General features: G+C 51.3%; 3 protein-coding genes across 3 annotated transcripts, besides 1 other annotated feature; 1 reads left to right on the top strand and 2 right to left on the bottom strand.

Moving 5' to 3' along the window:
* Nucleotides 1-12,969: part of a sequence feature (contig 1.40 402..150763(1)) that runs on past both edges of the window.
* Nucleotides 11-2,070, bottom strand: ANIA_02460 (uncharacterized protein; the record flags this gene model as incomplete). Its single annotated transcript, XM_654972.2, has 1 exon — nt 11-2,070. Exon 1 carries the CDS (start codon nt 1,937-1,939, stop codon nt 11-13), a length of 1,929 nt encoding a protein of 642 aa, XP_660064.1. The 5' UTR covers nt 1,940-2,070.
* ANIA_02459 (protein sepK) lies at nt 3,628-9,029 on the top strand (the record flags this gene model as incomplete). Its single annotated transcript, XM_654971.1, has 2 exons — nt 3,628-7,826; nt 7,886-9,029. 2 exons carry the CDS (start codon nt 3,628-3,630, stop codon nt 9,027-9,029), a joined length of 5,343 nt encoding a protein of 1,780 aa, XP_660063.1.
* canA (protein candA-C) lies at nt 9,544-12,797 on the bottom strand (the record flags this gene model as incomplete). The annotated part of the gene is made up of 3 exons (XM_654970.1): nt 9,544-9,960; nt 10,034-10,372; nt 10,428-12,797. 3 exons carry the CDS (start codon nt 12,795-12,797, stop codon nt 9,544-9,546), a joined length of 3,126 nt encoding a protein of 1,041 aa, XP_660062.1.

The following is a 12,969-nucleotide window of genomic DNA, read 5'->3' as shown; positions in this document are numbered from 1 at the left end:
TCATTCCAGTTCAATGTGTTGGGTTTGCAGAATAAGACTGAGGAAGCGCAGTAGTCCTGCAATGAGTGATGTCCTTATTGATCTCGAAACTTTGTTGCAACCAGCTGCCGGCCTCCGCAATCGCCTGGCTTAAATCAAAGCTCTCCGCGTTTCGAGCTTCCTGAGCCGTCGGTGGCGTTGTGCCGGTCAAAGTCATTGGGAAAGCGCTCCGTTGCGATCCGGAAGGCGAAGCACCGGTCCCTGCGGGCTGATCCTGCATTGCGTTTTTAGCACCCTCTTCGTCGGATGTCAAATGATCCGATGGAGCTCCAGATGGTGACGAAACTGCGAAGCTAGTCGTTCTTCGTTTCTTGGTCTTTGATTTATCCATGCCAGACGATAGCGTGCGGAATCCAGCCTTCTTCTCCGTACTGAACGTGAAAGGTGTCGCGGCGTCGATGATGTATTGCGTACTGATCAGCGGTACTCCATTCTCTCGGTTACCGACTCCGTCGACAGTATCCAGGCCAGGATCATTCAGCTTGTGGAATGGAGTGATGTTGACTGGATTTGGGGATTGTTTACTTGATGATTGAGATGCCCGTCTTTTTTTTGCCGACGTCTGTGAAGTATCTCTCGGACTTCGGAGGTCATTTTGGAAAGACTTCTGTGCCATCATGACGGCCGCTTGGGTTGAATAGTGTTGATCATTGGTTTGATCTTCAGTACGATTTGAAGTGGCCTTAGACACTGCAATCGAATAAAGGGACGTAAGGTTATCAGGAGGCGGCGGATTGCCAGGTGCATGTTGCGCGGATGGTAGGTTGTTTTCACTTGTGGTACTTATTTTTGTCTGACTAGCCTGCGCTTCGTCCAGTAATTCTGCTGAAGGATTCTCAATGGTATTAGGAGTGTTTGTCCATGTTAGCGAGTCCCCCGCTTTTCGCCTAGCAGTAGGTTCAGGATGTAGCTCTAGAGGCGACTTTCGCGGAGGCTGTTCGGCCCCATCCTCAACAGCCGCAGCTTCGCCAACTTTATCCTCTGTCCGCTGGGGAAGAGGCGGATTCTTTACCTTTGCATATGATTCTCGGCGTTGTTTCAGCCGGTATTCAAATTTCGGTAACTGAGATGATGATGATACCACATAAACCGATCCACCGCCGTTTCCAGATTGCGAGTCATCATTTCGTGAATTAGCTTCAGGTGCACGGCCATCTGAAAGAGCAGAATATGTCTCCGATCTAGACGTAGGGCTTGACTTATGATGTGCCGATGGTTTGGGTCGCTGAATTCTCAGAGGTCTAGCCGAGTCAAAGCTGGCCGTTCCTGCTCCGCTAACTGACGGAGAGCCGGTTGACACGCCTCCTTTCGGCTGACGGATAGATATACTGGCTGTTGGAGATGTTGGAGGGTCGATAGTCTGAAACCGCGTAGAAACCTTGTCCTTTTTCAACCAGCGCGTGTCCGTACTGTTCGATTGGATAAAACGAGGAGACCGACTCCCAGATGCCGGTGGTTCCAGCCGAATTGTTCTGTCCCTAGAATCAATCCTTGGCACGGCTTTGCGAGGTGTCTCAGCGTGAGATGACGCTCGCCGCGTATCTGTCGGTTTCGAGTGAGTGGCGACCGGCGGGCTCTGGTGGTGTCGGCGCTTGCGAGAGTTGGTTTCCGGTATGACTTGTGGCTCCGTCGGACCGTTGTCGTTCCTCCTATACTTTTTCCATGGATTCACCCAGTTTTTGTCCAGCGGACCTCGAAGAGACGCGGAAAGAATGAAGAGAGGCGTGCCCTTCAGATACGCCTCTCCGAGCCTTTCAATCCTCCGGCGCTGCGCTAGGAGCTGGCCCGGGTCAAGCTCATCATCCGAGCCCGCCAGCGAACAGGTATCGGTATCGGTGTCGAGCGGCGCGCATGTCTCGAGAGCTAAAGGAGAAATTGGTCGACGGGGTGCAGGTGGCATCTGGAGGCGGGGGTCATGGATGGGGTGTGTTCTGGGGGTTACAGTACTGCTGCCGCAGGCCACAGCGGTCGAAGTGAGGGAAGAGGATGGATGGATGATTTCGCAGGCGAGTCCTCATATCTCCAGCATCGGATGCGTTCTGTGTGTTGGCCAGGACTTGTCGAGCCTGCTCTGCAATTCTCTGTTCATTCAGTCAGCTCGGAGCACGCGAAAAACCACTTAACGCGCCGACTCGGGATACCCTAGCAACGGTCGGGCTGCTTGTGTCATGGGTCGCGATCCGGTCACGTGCCATACTTGAATTTGCCGCTCTGTTTAGTAACAGGCAATTAACTAGGCCGGGGTCCTGGAGGACCGTACGCAGTGGCTGCTACCATGAAGCTTGATTCTAAGCATCTATACCAGGTTCTTCCGGCTGTCTAAGTTCTGTTATCCCGGCCAATTGAAGCTTTCCATATTAAGAAGGATGATGTAGATTCACTCTATAACGTTACGTGACTCCGGCCTACGGCCTACAACAATCAACGCTCAACACTTGCTCCCAAATTAGCCCCATGCCCCAGCATATTTTTATCTTCACGCGGCTGGAGGCTATATCAGGACCTATCATGTAATGCATGCTTAACGGCAGTTCAATAGTGAAACGCGGCGCTAAGTGGCCAAGCAGTTGATATCCAGTCGCGACTAACTGGGCCCCGTATCTTAGTCGACATTGGGCTTCGCAAAGGCCAACTGAAATTGTATGTTTCATGCCTTGCGGGGACCTGCGTAAGGCTTGGGATGGAAAGCCATTCCTTGCATCAAGGATCGTGTCCCGACCGAAGATTTTATTGAATTGCACCAAGCATAGCGATTTGAGCAGACTCAGTCTCCAATTAATTGTGAAATCAAATTCCAGGCATAGGTCGATAGCCGTCGAGGAATAGGGAATGAAGCCATTTTGAGTGTCGGCATATCAGATATGATTTCCCTCAAGAAATGCTATTCAGTTGTCAGACCTTGGTCAAGAACATTCCGAGCCCAGCAACAGTACAGGTAGTTGGATAGTAATTCAGCCCTCACTTACAGCCAACATCAGGTACTCTGTGCATGTGCGGTATCATATCCAGGAAGCCGTTGCTGCAGGGGTAAGGTACTCTCCCCCGATCCCACGACGGGCTAGGCGCGTGGAGCTCGGTAAGGATTCAGTAATGCCAGCATATAGTTAATGAGTGTTTAGTGTTTTGATAAATCTCGAGAACCAATGGATGTCAAAAAGAGGACTGGGCTCGTGCAAGGAAAATAACAGTGCATAAAAACAAGCAGCGGTGGCTCTGGCTGACAGCTCAGCTCTTGGAGGTAGTTAGTCGACCATGGAAGCGTTGGGGGTTGCCCCGAGCACCCGAACCAAGAGTCGCTGGCCGCATCACAAATAACAAGAGCAGGTTCAGTGCTCTACTTAGCTTCCCTCCACCTGAACAAAATGCTTGGATCAAATACTCTTTGAATATTATCCTCTATACCTCTATTATCCTCTTGCTCTATCAATAATCGATCTATTTGTTTACTGCTGTGCCCATCATTTCCTGGTGCAGCTGCTCTATGTTTTCCTTGCATTTATTAATTTCCGCAGTGCTCGGATTCACTGCAGAGTTGTTGCCGCAGCGCGCTGAGCTGGTTTCAGCAGGATTGCTTCTCATACTCAGACAATGAGTAATCAGCCATGGCTGGACAGCCTTTCAGACGACTGGGTGTCGTTGCCAGGGACTCCCACCAGCCCTGCTCCCCCTCGTTCACCTATCAACAGCCACTCCCGCCGCTCCAGCGTACAGATCACACCTAGTCGCATTCCAGTCCCCGCGCGACGCTCGATCGAGCCCTCTCCATCGTCCGACACGAAGAAAAAGATTCCACGACCGTGCCATCACATCAGACGAGAGCCCCCAACCCCCAAAACCCCGCGCACCCCAAAGACGCCTTCCAAACCAAGATCGCCGTATCCCAACATATCGAATCCAAAGCCGAACCCGACCCCGGGGCGGAAGAAACAGTCCGTTATGGACGGGAAATCGCCCTTGCGGTCGGTTTCTAACGCATCGAGCCAAGTTGGGCAACAGAGCACCGTTCAGATTAGGCCGAAGAAGGAGACTGTCGAGCAGGGAACCCCAGAGTGGCGGAAGAGACTGGTGAATGGCGATATACCTGCAAGTGAACAACGCGATCTGTTTGCTCCTATCGGGTTGGAGAGCGTTTTCAAGCCCCCTTCGCCGGGTTCGCCGCTGGCAGGAAGCACACCGATCCCGCGGATGAAACAGCCGGAAGACGGTTGGAACTTCAGCACCAATTCGGCTGCGGAAAAGAAAGGAAAGTCTCCAGGGCGCGCGTTAAAGAGTAGCCGGGGGAGTGTGCGCACGACATCGGGCAAGTCAGTTTCTGGGCAAGGTTCGCGTACCATGGAACGCCACGGCAAACAAACAACAAAACCGCGAACGGGAGAATCGCAACAACAGAAGAAACAATCCGCGCACTTATCAGAACACATGACGGAAAACCATGGGGATCAGACGGACACTGCGCAGATGCGCTCTGCCAGCGGGTTGGAGGACTTACGAAACGAGGATATCACACCCATTACTTTTTCCCGGACAAACACAGTGGATGGCGAGGGCACGGCCGAAATCATCAAGTCCGCCTTGAAACAGGTTACAACAAAACTAGAGAAGCTACAGTTGACGCCAGCGGGTCGCCCAAACTCTCGCGCGAGTGACAGTGTTCTATATGACCAGCAGAATGACATTGCTGCTGAAGCCGCCGCGGAAGAAGACTTGCTCGATGTTACCAGCCACTCACTTCCCCAGGACCTCTCGATGGGAACATTAGATTATCGAGGGCGAAGCGCATTCACGAGTCTGCAAGGGGATTCATATGCGGAGGAGCGCTCTTTCCACAACGACCGGCTTTCTCCTACAGGCTTCCCTTCTCATCGTTTGACTCCGTTCATCCGGCCCAGCACAAGAGTCAGGAGCTCGCCGCCGTTCTACAACAAAACTAATCCGCAAACTGATCCGTTAAGTTTGCCGCGACCTTCATCCGCCCACGTGGCAACGTCGAATAATCTCGGAGGCATGCCCTCGACCGGAAGCCCCCTGAAGCTTTTTGCAAATCATGACACATTTACGAATAATAAACTTCTTCGACGAATGAGCCAATTTGAGGAGACCCTCGGGGAGCAATCGGATGGGGACGAGCCAGTCTCGCCATCGGAAGAAGCCCGCCGTAAGGGAGAGAATCGAAACTTCCTGCACCCTGGCGAACGTCATGGCCGGAGGCAGGATCATTCGAGGTCCCGTAACAGTCAAACTCCTCGCATAAATCGCTTTGGTGAAGGTCAGTTAGATAATTTCGACTTTTCCGATACTAGCCCCTACGACACGAATTTCCTGCATACCGATTCCCCGGAACCCAACGTTGCTCCGCCTGGTAACCTGCTAGCTGCTGAAGGAAAGGTCCAGAGAGGTCGCTCATACAGGCAGACCAGTGAATACTCGGAAGCGTCTGATGGGACAAACTTGCTAGGGCGGCGAGACATTCGACTGAAGCTCAAGACTACGCTTAGCAGCCCTGTGAAAGATCCTACGCCAAAGAGGCGAAGAATGGGCAGGCAGTTCCACGGCTCTATGCTGGGTGATGCAACAATTGAGGATAGTGAAGCTTCTGACGACCTGTCCTTGCTTCAACGGAGCCTGGTGCAACACGGGTTGAGATATGATGAGAATGTGGAAGGGCCATTTTCTGAGTCAACGAACCGCCCACGAACTCCAACCCCACATCAAACAGGATCTTTTGAACGAAAACAATCTTCCCCGAATCGACGAACACATCAAGCTGAGTCCGACATACACGGAATCTCCCCCCCAACATTAACTCAAAATGTGCCCAACGTCATTGGACGTTCCGGGAAAGACGAGGTTCGGAAAGGTTCAATCACAACACAGGATTTCCTCAATGAGGCGACTAAGGTCATGAATTTAATACGCTCCCAAGGCACGGCCAAAAGTGGTTTATCTAGGGTGGATGAGACCGACACTGAAGAGCACGACGGCAACGAGAGCTACGAGGAGGAGTCAACCCTAGAAGAATTCTCGCGCCCGCCTAGCAGGGAGGGCATTGATTTACGCAGGCTGCGCGAACCCAAGGAGCCAAACCCGCGCATTTTGAGTCATTTGAAGAAATTTCAAGAACATGATGATCTGGAGTTTGGCGTTAGCGGTTCTGTTACGTCTTTGCATCTTGGAGGTGATGACAGTGGGCGCGGAGATGCTGATAGGCACCGGAAGCGCAAACTTCCTACGCCGCCAGCAACCCAAGAAGATGATCTCTATGACTTTTTAAGGCTCAACACTGAGACCTCGAAAAACTTCAGTGCTCGTTCGGTTCAGACCGGCTCCTCACAAGGATCGCACGCTAAGGGTGTCTTATCTTCAAATATCGTGTCTCACCTGATACCTGAACAAGTGAATGGATTCACGTATGATCGCCTCCGACATTTGTGGGTGAAAGAGGACGAAAGGAAGTCTCCTTCTAGCCAACAATACAAGGATCGTGACGAAGATCCTTTCAAAGATATTCCCGACTTGAGTGTCGATGAAATGGAAGAGGTGATGAGGACTGAGAATGCAAGCTCTCCGCGGAAGACAAGAGACTCATCTCATGCCCGAGCAACCGCTCCTCATAGACCAAACACAAATAAGGCTGATGGTAAAGGATCAGAGCCCGTCGAAGAAGACGCACCCGGAGCACCGTCGGTCAATCTCAGCTCTGCTCAGTCGGGTACCAGCCAGTTAACCGCTAGCAACCCTACTTCGGGAACTAGAGAGACGTCATGGGGAACTGAAGTGCCCAAGAGCACAGCGTCGTCCGATGTTGAACACGAGATCAAGCTGCATGAAGGTCGCCTGTCCAAACCTCCTCACCTCCTGAAAAACCAAAACCATCAACCCCGAGTCGTGACCATAAGTTTCTCCTCCCCACTCGTCTCACAAATCGAGTATAGCGACGATGATAGCCCCTCTAAACTCCGAAGGATTGCACTTACCTCGCAAGCGCATGTCGCGGCCGCAGAGAATTCCGCACTGCAGTCCTTTGAACACGAGCAGGGTTTCTCGCGGCGCTCTATATCCAAAATCGACGAGCAGAACGAGGACACAGTTGAGGACCAAAGTCTAGTCCCGAGGACAACAGATGATCTTGAACCTAGGTCGGGTGAAGCGAACTTGGAAGAGTCCTTTGCACTTGCGCGGGAGAACGGATTGGATACAAGCTATAGTTTCCACCTCAGTCCGCTTCCTGACTTCACAGTCAATCAGATTGACCAGCCGTCACAGCTTGACGTTAGTTATGTCGCTCAGCGCACACATCCAACATCTTTGCGTCAAATCCACGGGACCTTTGCTCTGGCAACAGAAGACTTGGTCAGGAATATTACGGAGGCTGAGCCGTATGAGCCTTTCTGGGAGCATCTCCGTCGCTTGATTCTGCGCCGCAAAGGGCTCATTACTCTGCATAAACTTGCCGATTTCTGTCCTCGCCTTGAAGAATTGGACGTCTCAGAGAATGATATTGGTCAGTTGGGCGGCGTTCCATCAACACTGAGGAACTTGAAAATCCAGAATAACTGCCTCTCTAATCTTACACCATGGGGACACTTAGGAAACCTGCAGTATCTGGATATTTCTGGGAACGAACTGGAGAACTTGGATGCCGTTGGTGGTCTCATTCACCTCAGAGAATTGATAGCGGACAACAATAATATCCGCAACGTCGAGGGAGTCTTCGGGCTAAACGGACTTTTGACTCTGAAGTTAAGAAATAACCGCTTAGCATTTATTGATTTCAAGACAGCGGAGATGTGAGTGTGGTCTCTAGTCTTGCGGACTGTTCTGGCAACTGACAACAATCTACAAACAGGACTCGCTTGGGTGAGCTAGATCTGAGCCATAATGAGTTGATGTTCGTTGGGAACATTCAGCACCTTTCTGCTCTTTCCCAGCTAGATCTCAGCTCCAATCGTCTCGAAACAGTATCAACACCCTCCCCGCTAACCAAGCTGCGGGCTCTGAGAGTTTCGGACAATCGCCTGCGGAGTCTCAATGTTGGTCTATTCCCAGCGCTCACTCTTCTTTACGCAGACCAGAACTGTCTATCCACCATTTTAGGTCTTGACCAGAGTCGTGTCTTAGAAGTATTGTCAGTACGGGAACAGGAAATTCCGGATGGCGAATCCCTTGATTTGGACCTGGGATTGCTGAAGGATATCCGGAAGGTATTCTTATCATCAAACAAACTTTCACCACAAACACTTTCACCATCCGCGCCTCTTCTGAGCCTGCAACTTCTCGATGTCGCAACTTGTAGCTTGAAAGCGCTGCCTATGGACTTCGCCACAAAGTTCCCCAACGTCAGAGTCCTTAACCTCAACTTCAACTCTCTGGAGGGAGTGAATGAATTGCTCGGCATGAACTGCCTCTCGCGGCTAACTGTGGCCGGCAACTCCATCTCGCGCCTCCGGAGAATCTGTCAAGTCCTCAGTCGGATCGGCCGTACAAGCAAATCAAACACTTGCACACTCCAAAAAGTCGACATCCGGCACAACCCTCTCACAGTCCGATTCTATCCACCTGCCTTAACCGGGAGCGGCAAACCACAACCCCAGAAATTGATTTCAAACGAGGGACGACGTTCCGGCCATAGTCATGGTCTCGACTTAGATCTGCCTCTCATGGAGCAGCTCAATCGCGAAGGCCAGCTGCTTCAAGTGAATGGCGAAGACGGCGAAGATACAGCGCACGCTGACCCCGAAATCGATGATCCTTACACTCTTCCCCCAGCAGATTTGTTGTTGGACCAAAAGCATCTAGCCCATTTAGATCAAGCAACAAGACTCAAGCGTAGAGTCTTCGAGCTTATGCTTTATGCAGGCACAGGAGGAGCGATTAAAGTCCTTGATGGGCTGGATTTCCGGCCGGTGCTTGAGCCTGGTTCAGATATGAACCAGGCTTGGGCTAGGCTTGAACGACTCGGTGTTCTCAGAAAGAAAGCGATCACCGGTTGATCATTTGATTCTTTTGATTACCCCTTTTTTTTCACTTCACTTCTCAATATCCTCTGCCTTTCTGCATTTCTTATCTAGGACGGGGGTGACCCCGATATCCCTCGAACTTTTTTTTTTCTTATTTGCTTCCGACCATGTTGTGTGTACTTTGGAGGCTGGCTGGGATTTCTTGATGCAGCGTTGCTCTTAGCGAGTTACTTTGATCGTACCTCGGCGTTTCGGGATTGATTGACATCTGTATCTGCGTCTCTTTGTTGCTGTTGGCGTCGCCCGGGAATTTGGGTGCATGGATGGGGTTAGGTAAATAGCGAGCTTGTCCTTAACATAGCCACTTGATCCGCATTACTGGCAGCATTTGCATTTTCAACCTGACTTTTACTGAATTCTCTATTGACTGCTCACTCAATAGGGGTGGGTGTGTAAATCGGGTAAATTCCTTGCTGGAGCTTGGTTCTAACTAGCGGACTCTTAAGCCTTCGTGAGATTGGTGAAAATCCAATGGCAAAGTCTTGTCTTAGAACTCCGACTCGAGGTTACTCAGTTGCGTGCCAAACTGTGCCCTTACCATTTCCATATAAGCCTTCCACTTGTGATGGTCACCCATCGTCTCAGCATTAGGGAATGCTTTGGACAATTCGCGTGTAATCTTTAGAACACCCGTTGACGCCTCCTGCGCCTTCTCGATCTCCTGCTTTACGGCGTTCTCTTTGGGCTTGAAATTGAGGATGGCGGTGTAGCGTTCTGAGAGCGCGTCGAGGTGTCGCTGAGTTTCTTCGGGGGCGAGGGTGATGAGTTTTGAGGTCATGAGGTTGCAGATTGTACGAATGTCTTGCTCGTCGTCGATTCCAGCTAGGATTCGGCTGTAGAGTTCGGTGATGTGGGAGAGGGAGAACGAGGTGTCAAGGGCGGCATAGACGGTTTCGTAAGCGCTCTGTTGTTTGTTAGCGGAAAACTCGCCTGAATAGAGGAAGGTGGTGGGATTGAAGCTTGGGACAAGAACTCACCTTGCGCAGTTCGAGTCCGTCGTCGACCTTGTGCTTGAATGGGCCCATTTGCACTTCTCTGATAAGCTCTGGTTTGATTTGAGTGTCTCCAAGGACCGCAGGAAGGAGTTCGCCTAGGTGAGGGAGGATTAGAGCGAGTTTGTTATGGATTGCTGAATTGAGAGTTGTCAGGGCAAGACGGTGGTTGCCTAGATCTCGGTCACTGAGCATGTTGACGAGGAGGGGCACAATCAAGGGTCTGAGAACATCATTGAAGACGTCTCGTGAGTCGGAGAGCGTGAATCGGAAAGCAGATACCACGATGCTGCGGATCCCAGCATCTCCGTTGGCCAGATATTCCTTTACGGGAAAATGGAGTCAGCGGCGGAAAAATAGTGTGGGCAATATGACTTACCTGGAATTGTGGGATGTAGGCAGGAGGGTCAAGTAACGCCAGCCGCCCAACACATTCAGCTCCCATAGCACGGTTATCTTCTTCCTTGGAAACAACGAGCAATGCCTGCCAAAGTTTCAGTGCAGAGGGCGCCACATCTCGCCTGACCATCTCAGGATGCTGCAGTAACTCCTTGACGGAATGGAGGAGAAGGTAACTTTGGGGATCGGACTTTTCCAGACCACCTAAGATAGTTGGTAGATAGGCTTTAACATTGCCGGCAGCGGCATTTCCGAGCGCCGTAGCTGAAGCCAAGCGGACCTTTTCGGATTTGGAATTGAAATGAGGAATAAACACGTTGGGAGTTAGTGAGCAACTGGCACCGAGTCGAAGAGCAGATTCGCCTAGGATGGCGAGAGCAAGACATTGGCGCTGAGGATCTTGTGTCTTTTGCAGCTCAGACAAGAAATCCTCCATCCGCACACCGACATTCGAACCGCCATGGACTAGGAGCGTGCCAATTGACCGACCGACCACAGACGTATCCCCATTAACCCCAACATCCTGCAAAAGATTTTGCATTAGGGTTAATCCGCTTCCCTCTTCTCCTATAACCTTGACCAATAATAACAACGCCTTCAAAACCGTTCCAGCCAGTGATGTACGGACTATCGAGCAAATAGCTGACACCAGGCCATCGTTGACAAGAAGCTGAGCATTCCCGGGGACAAGCTTTGCGATGATGATAAGTGACGGCGCTAGTAAATGGACATCCTCCACGCTGATGAGAGGAATGAGGCACTCTTCGAGATTCTTCATCGTTTCGCCATCATAATGTGCTCGTGTGTTAGGATTCATGGAGAGGCTGCGGAGGGTCTCTAAGCTGGCACTGCGGAGGACACGGTCTGATTTCCGCAGCTGTGCTCCGAGCTCTGCAGTAACCTCACGTACCCAGTTAGAGTCAACGTCATCTTTTCGTGAGCAGAGGACAGCTACATCATCTATCGCGCGAACGGCAGAAAGACGCGTAGTTTCGTTCTTCAGGCGGTCGACAAGAGTTACAAGTCCCTTGGATCGTTTCTCAAATGAGAGGAATGCGGATCCTTGTTCATCAGATGTTCGAGCAAGAAGGACACCAAGAACATGGATAGCCCGCTGCCGAACTTCGAGGTCGGCACTCGTGTCAGTAATACGGCTGTGACTAACATCATACAGCTTTTCCAACTGGAAAATAAGATCTTGTGACGCAGTAGTCACCCGAGGCGGTGTAAGAGCCTTTACAATTTGTTCGACTGCGGCAAGCGCTTCGCTGCTCACTTTGTAATTTTTATCATTGACCGCAACGATGACCCCAGGAATCAGTGCAATGAGGAACGGAAGAAGAGCATCCGAAGCGTGTGTTTCGGAGATAGCAGAAATCAAACTCAGGGTTTCAATCTGCAGTGTCCCCGCGCTCGCAGATATTCCGATAGACGCAGAGGGAGCGCCAGACAATGACGATTTGAGCACATCGGCGATTGGGTCTTCAATCTGCTGAAGGTGATCTGCAAGTCCCCCATACCGAACAAGAGCCAAGCTCTTGAGCAGAATTATGATGGCTTGCTTCAGATGGATGGAGGCCTGCTTCCACATTGTGACCAAACTTCGAACAATGACTGGCAAGGCATTAGCCAGTTCTGATTGGGGACCCGATTGTGGCGAAGAAGGTGCGGCCAGAGGAGTGCCCGCTGCGGACGAAGTACCCATACTGGGCTCAAAGTCAATCATACTGGCATCGCTATCTTGCCGTCTACGCTTTCTCGAGATCTTGGAACCACTACCGACTGACTCCAAAAATCCACTGGAGGTCATTATCATAGAACCTTCAGCGGTTTTGCGTACAAGGGCATCCATAGTAGACACAAGTTCGAGCTTCACGCTTTCTTCCCTCTCTTTGTTGAAGCGAGCGACGATAGCAGGTGCTATCTGCTGGTACAAAGATGTATCGTCCAGAGCACGGCCACGCCCATAGGTGGAAATGACGGCATAGAGAAGCTTTGCCGCACATCGACGGACCTTCCAGCTCATATCATCTATGTCACTGTAGCCTCCTTCTTCCTCAAAGTCCTCGAAGTCGTCATCTTCCAGATCGGGCTCCTCCGTAACGTCGTCCTCGGACCCATCATCTTGTGTTCCGCTCATTTCCTCGTCTTCTCCCATATCGGCAACGTTCGGGTCATATTTCAGAAACCTTAAAGCCGAGTTAATGGTATTGGGCAGGTATGATTGCATCTGAGAACTGCACGAGCTGATCAATGCCTCCAACGTCACCAAAGCGGTCTCGCGGAGCTCATCAGTCTGAGGGTCGTGTTCGTCATCGTGGGAGTAGTCCGACATTGCGTCGGAAGACATTGTGGCGGGTGAGTGAGTTCCAGCAGGAAAAGAAAACAGCGAAGCGGAAAGACTGGAGACTGGATAATAACGGCCGAGCTCGAGAGCTTCAGTGTCAGTGAGAGGAGCTAGGTCCAACAGTACCGCCCGTGTACATGCTGTGGGGAGCCCCGCGCTAGTCTCGATTTGGCTC

This window comes from Aspergillus nidulans, chromosome VII (genome assembly GCF_000011425.1).
Source record: "Aspergillus nidulans FGSC A4 chromosome VII".
Lineage (NCBI taxonomy): Eukaryota > Fungi > Ascomycota > Eurotiomycetes > Eurotiales > Aspergillaceae > Aspergillus > Aspergillus nidulans.
The sequence above is the reverse complement of the archived record's forward strand: the minus strand, read 5'-3'. Positions and strand labels throughout refer to the sequence as shown.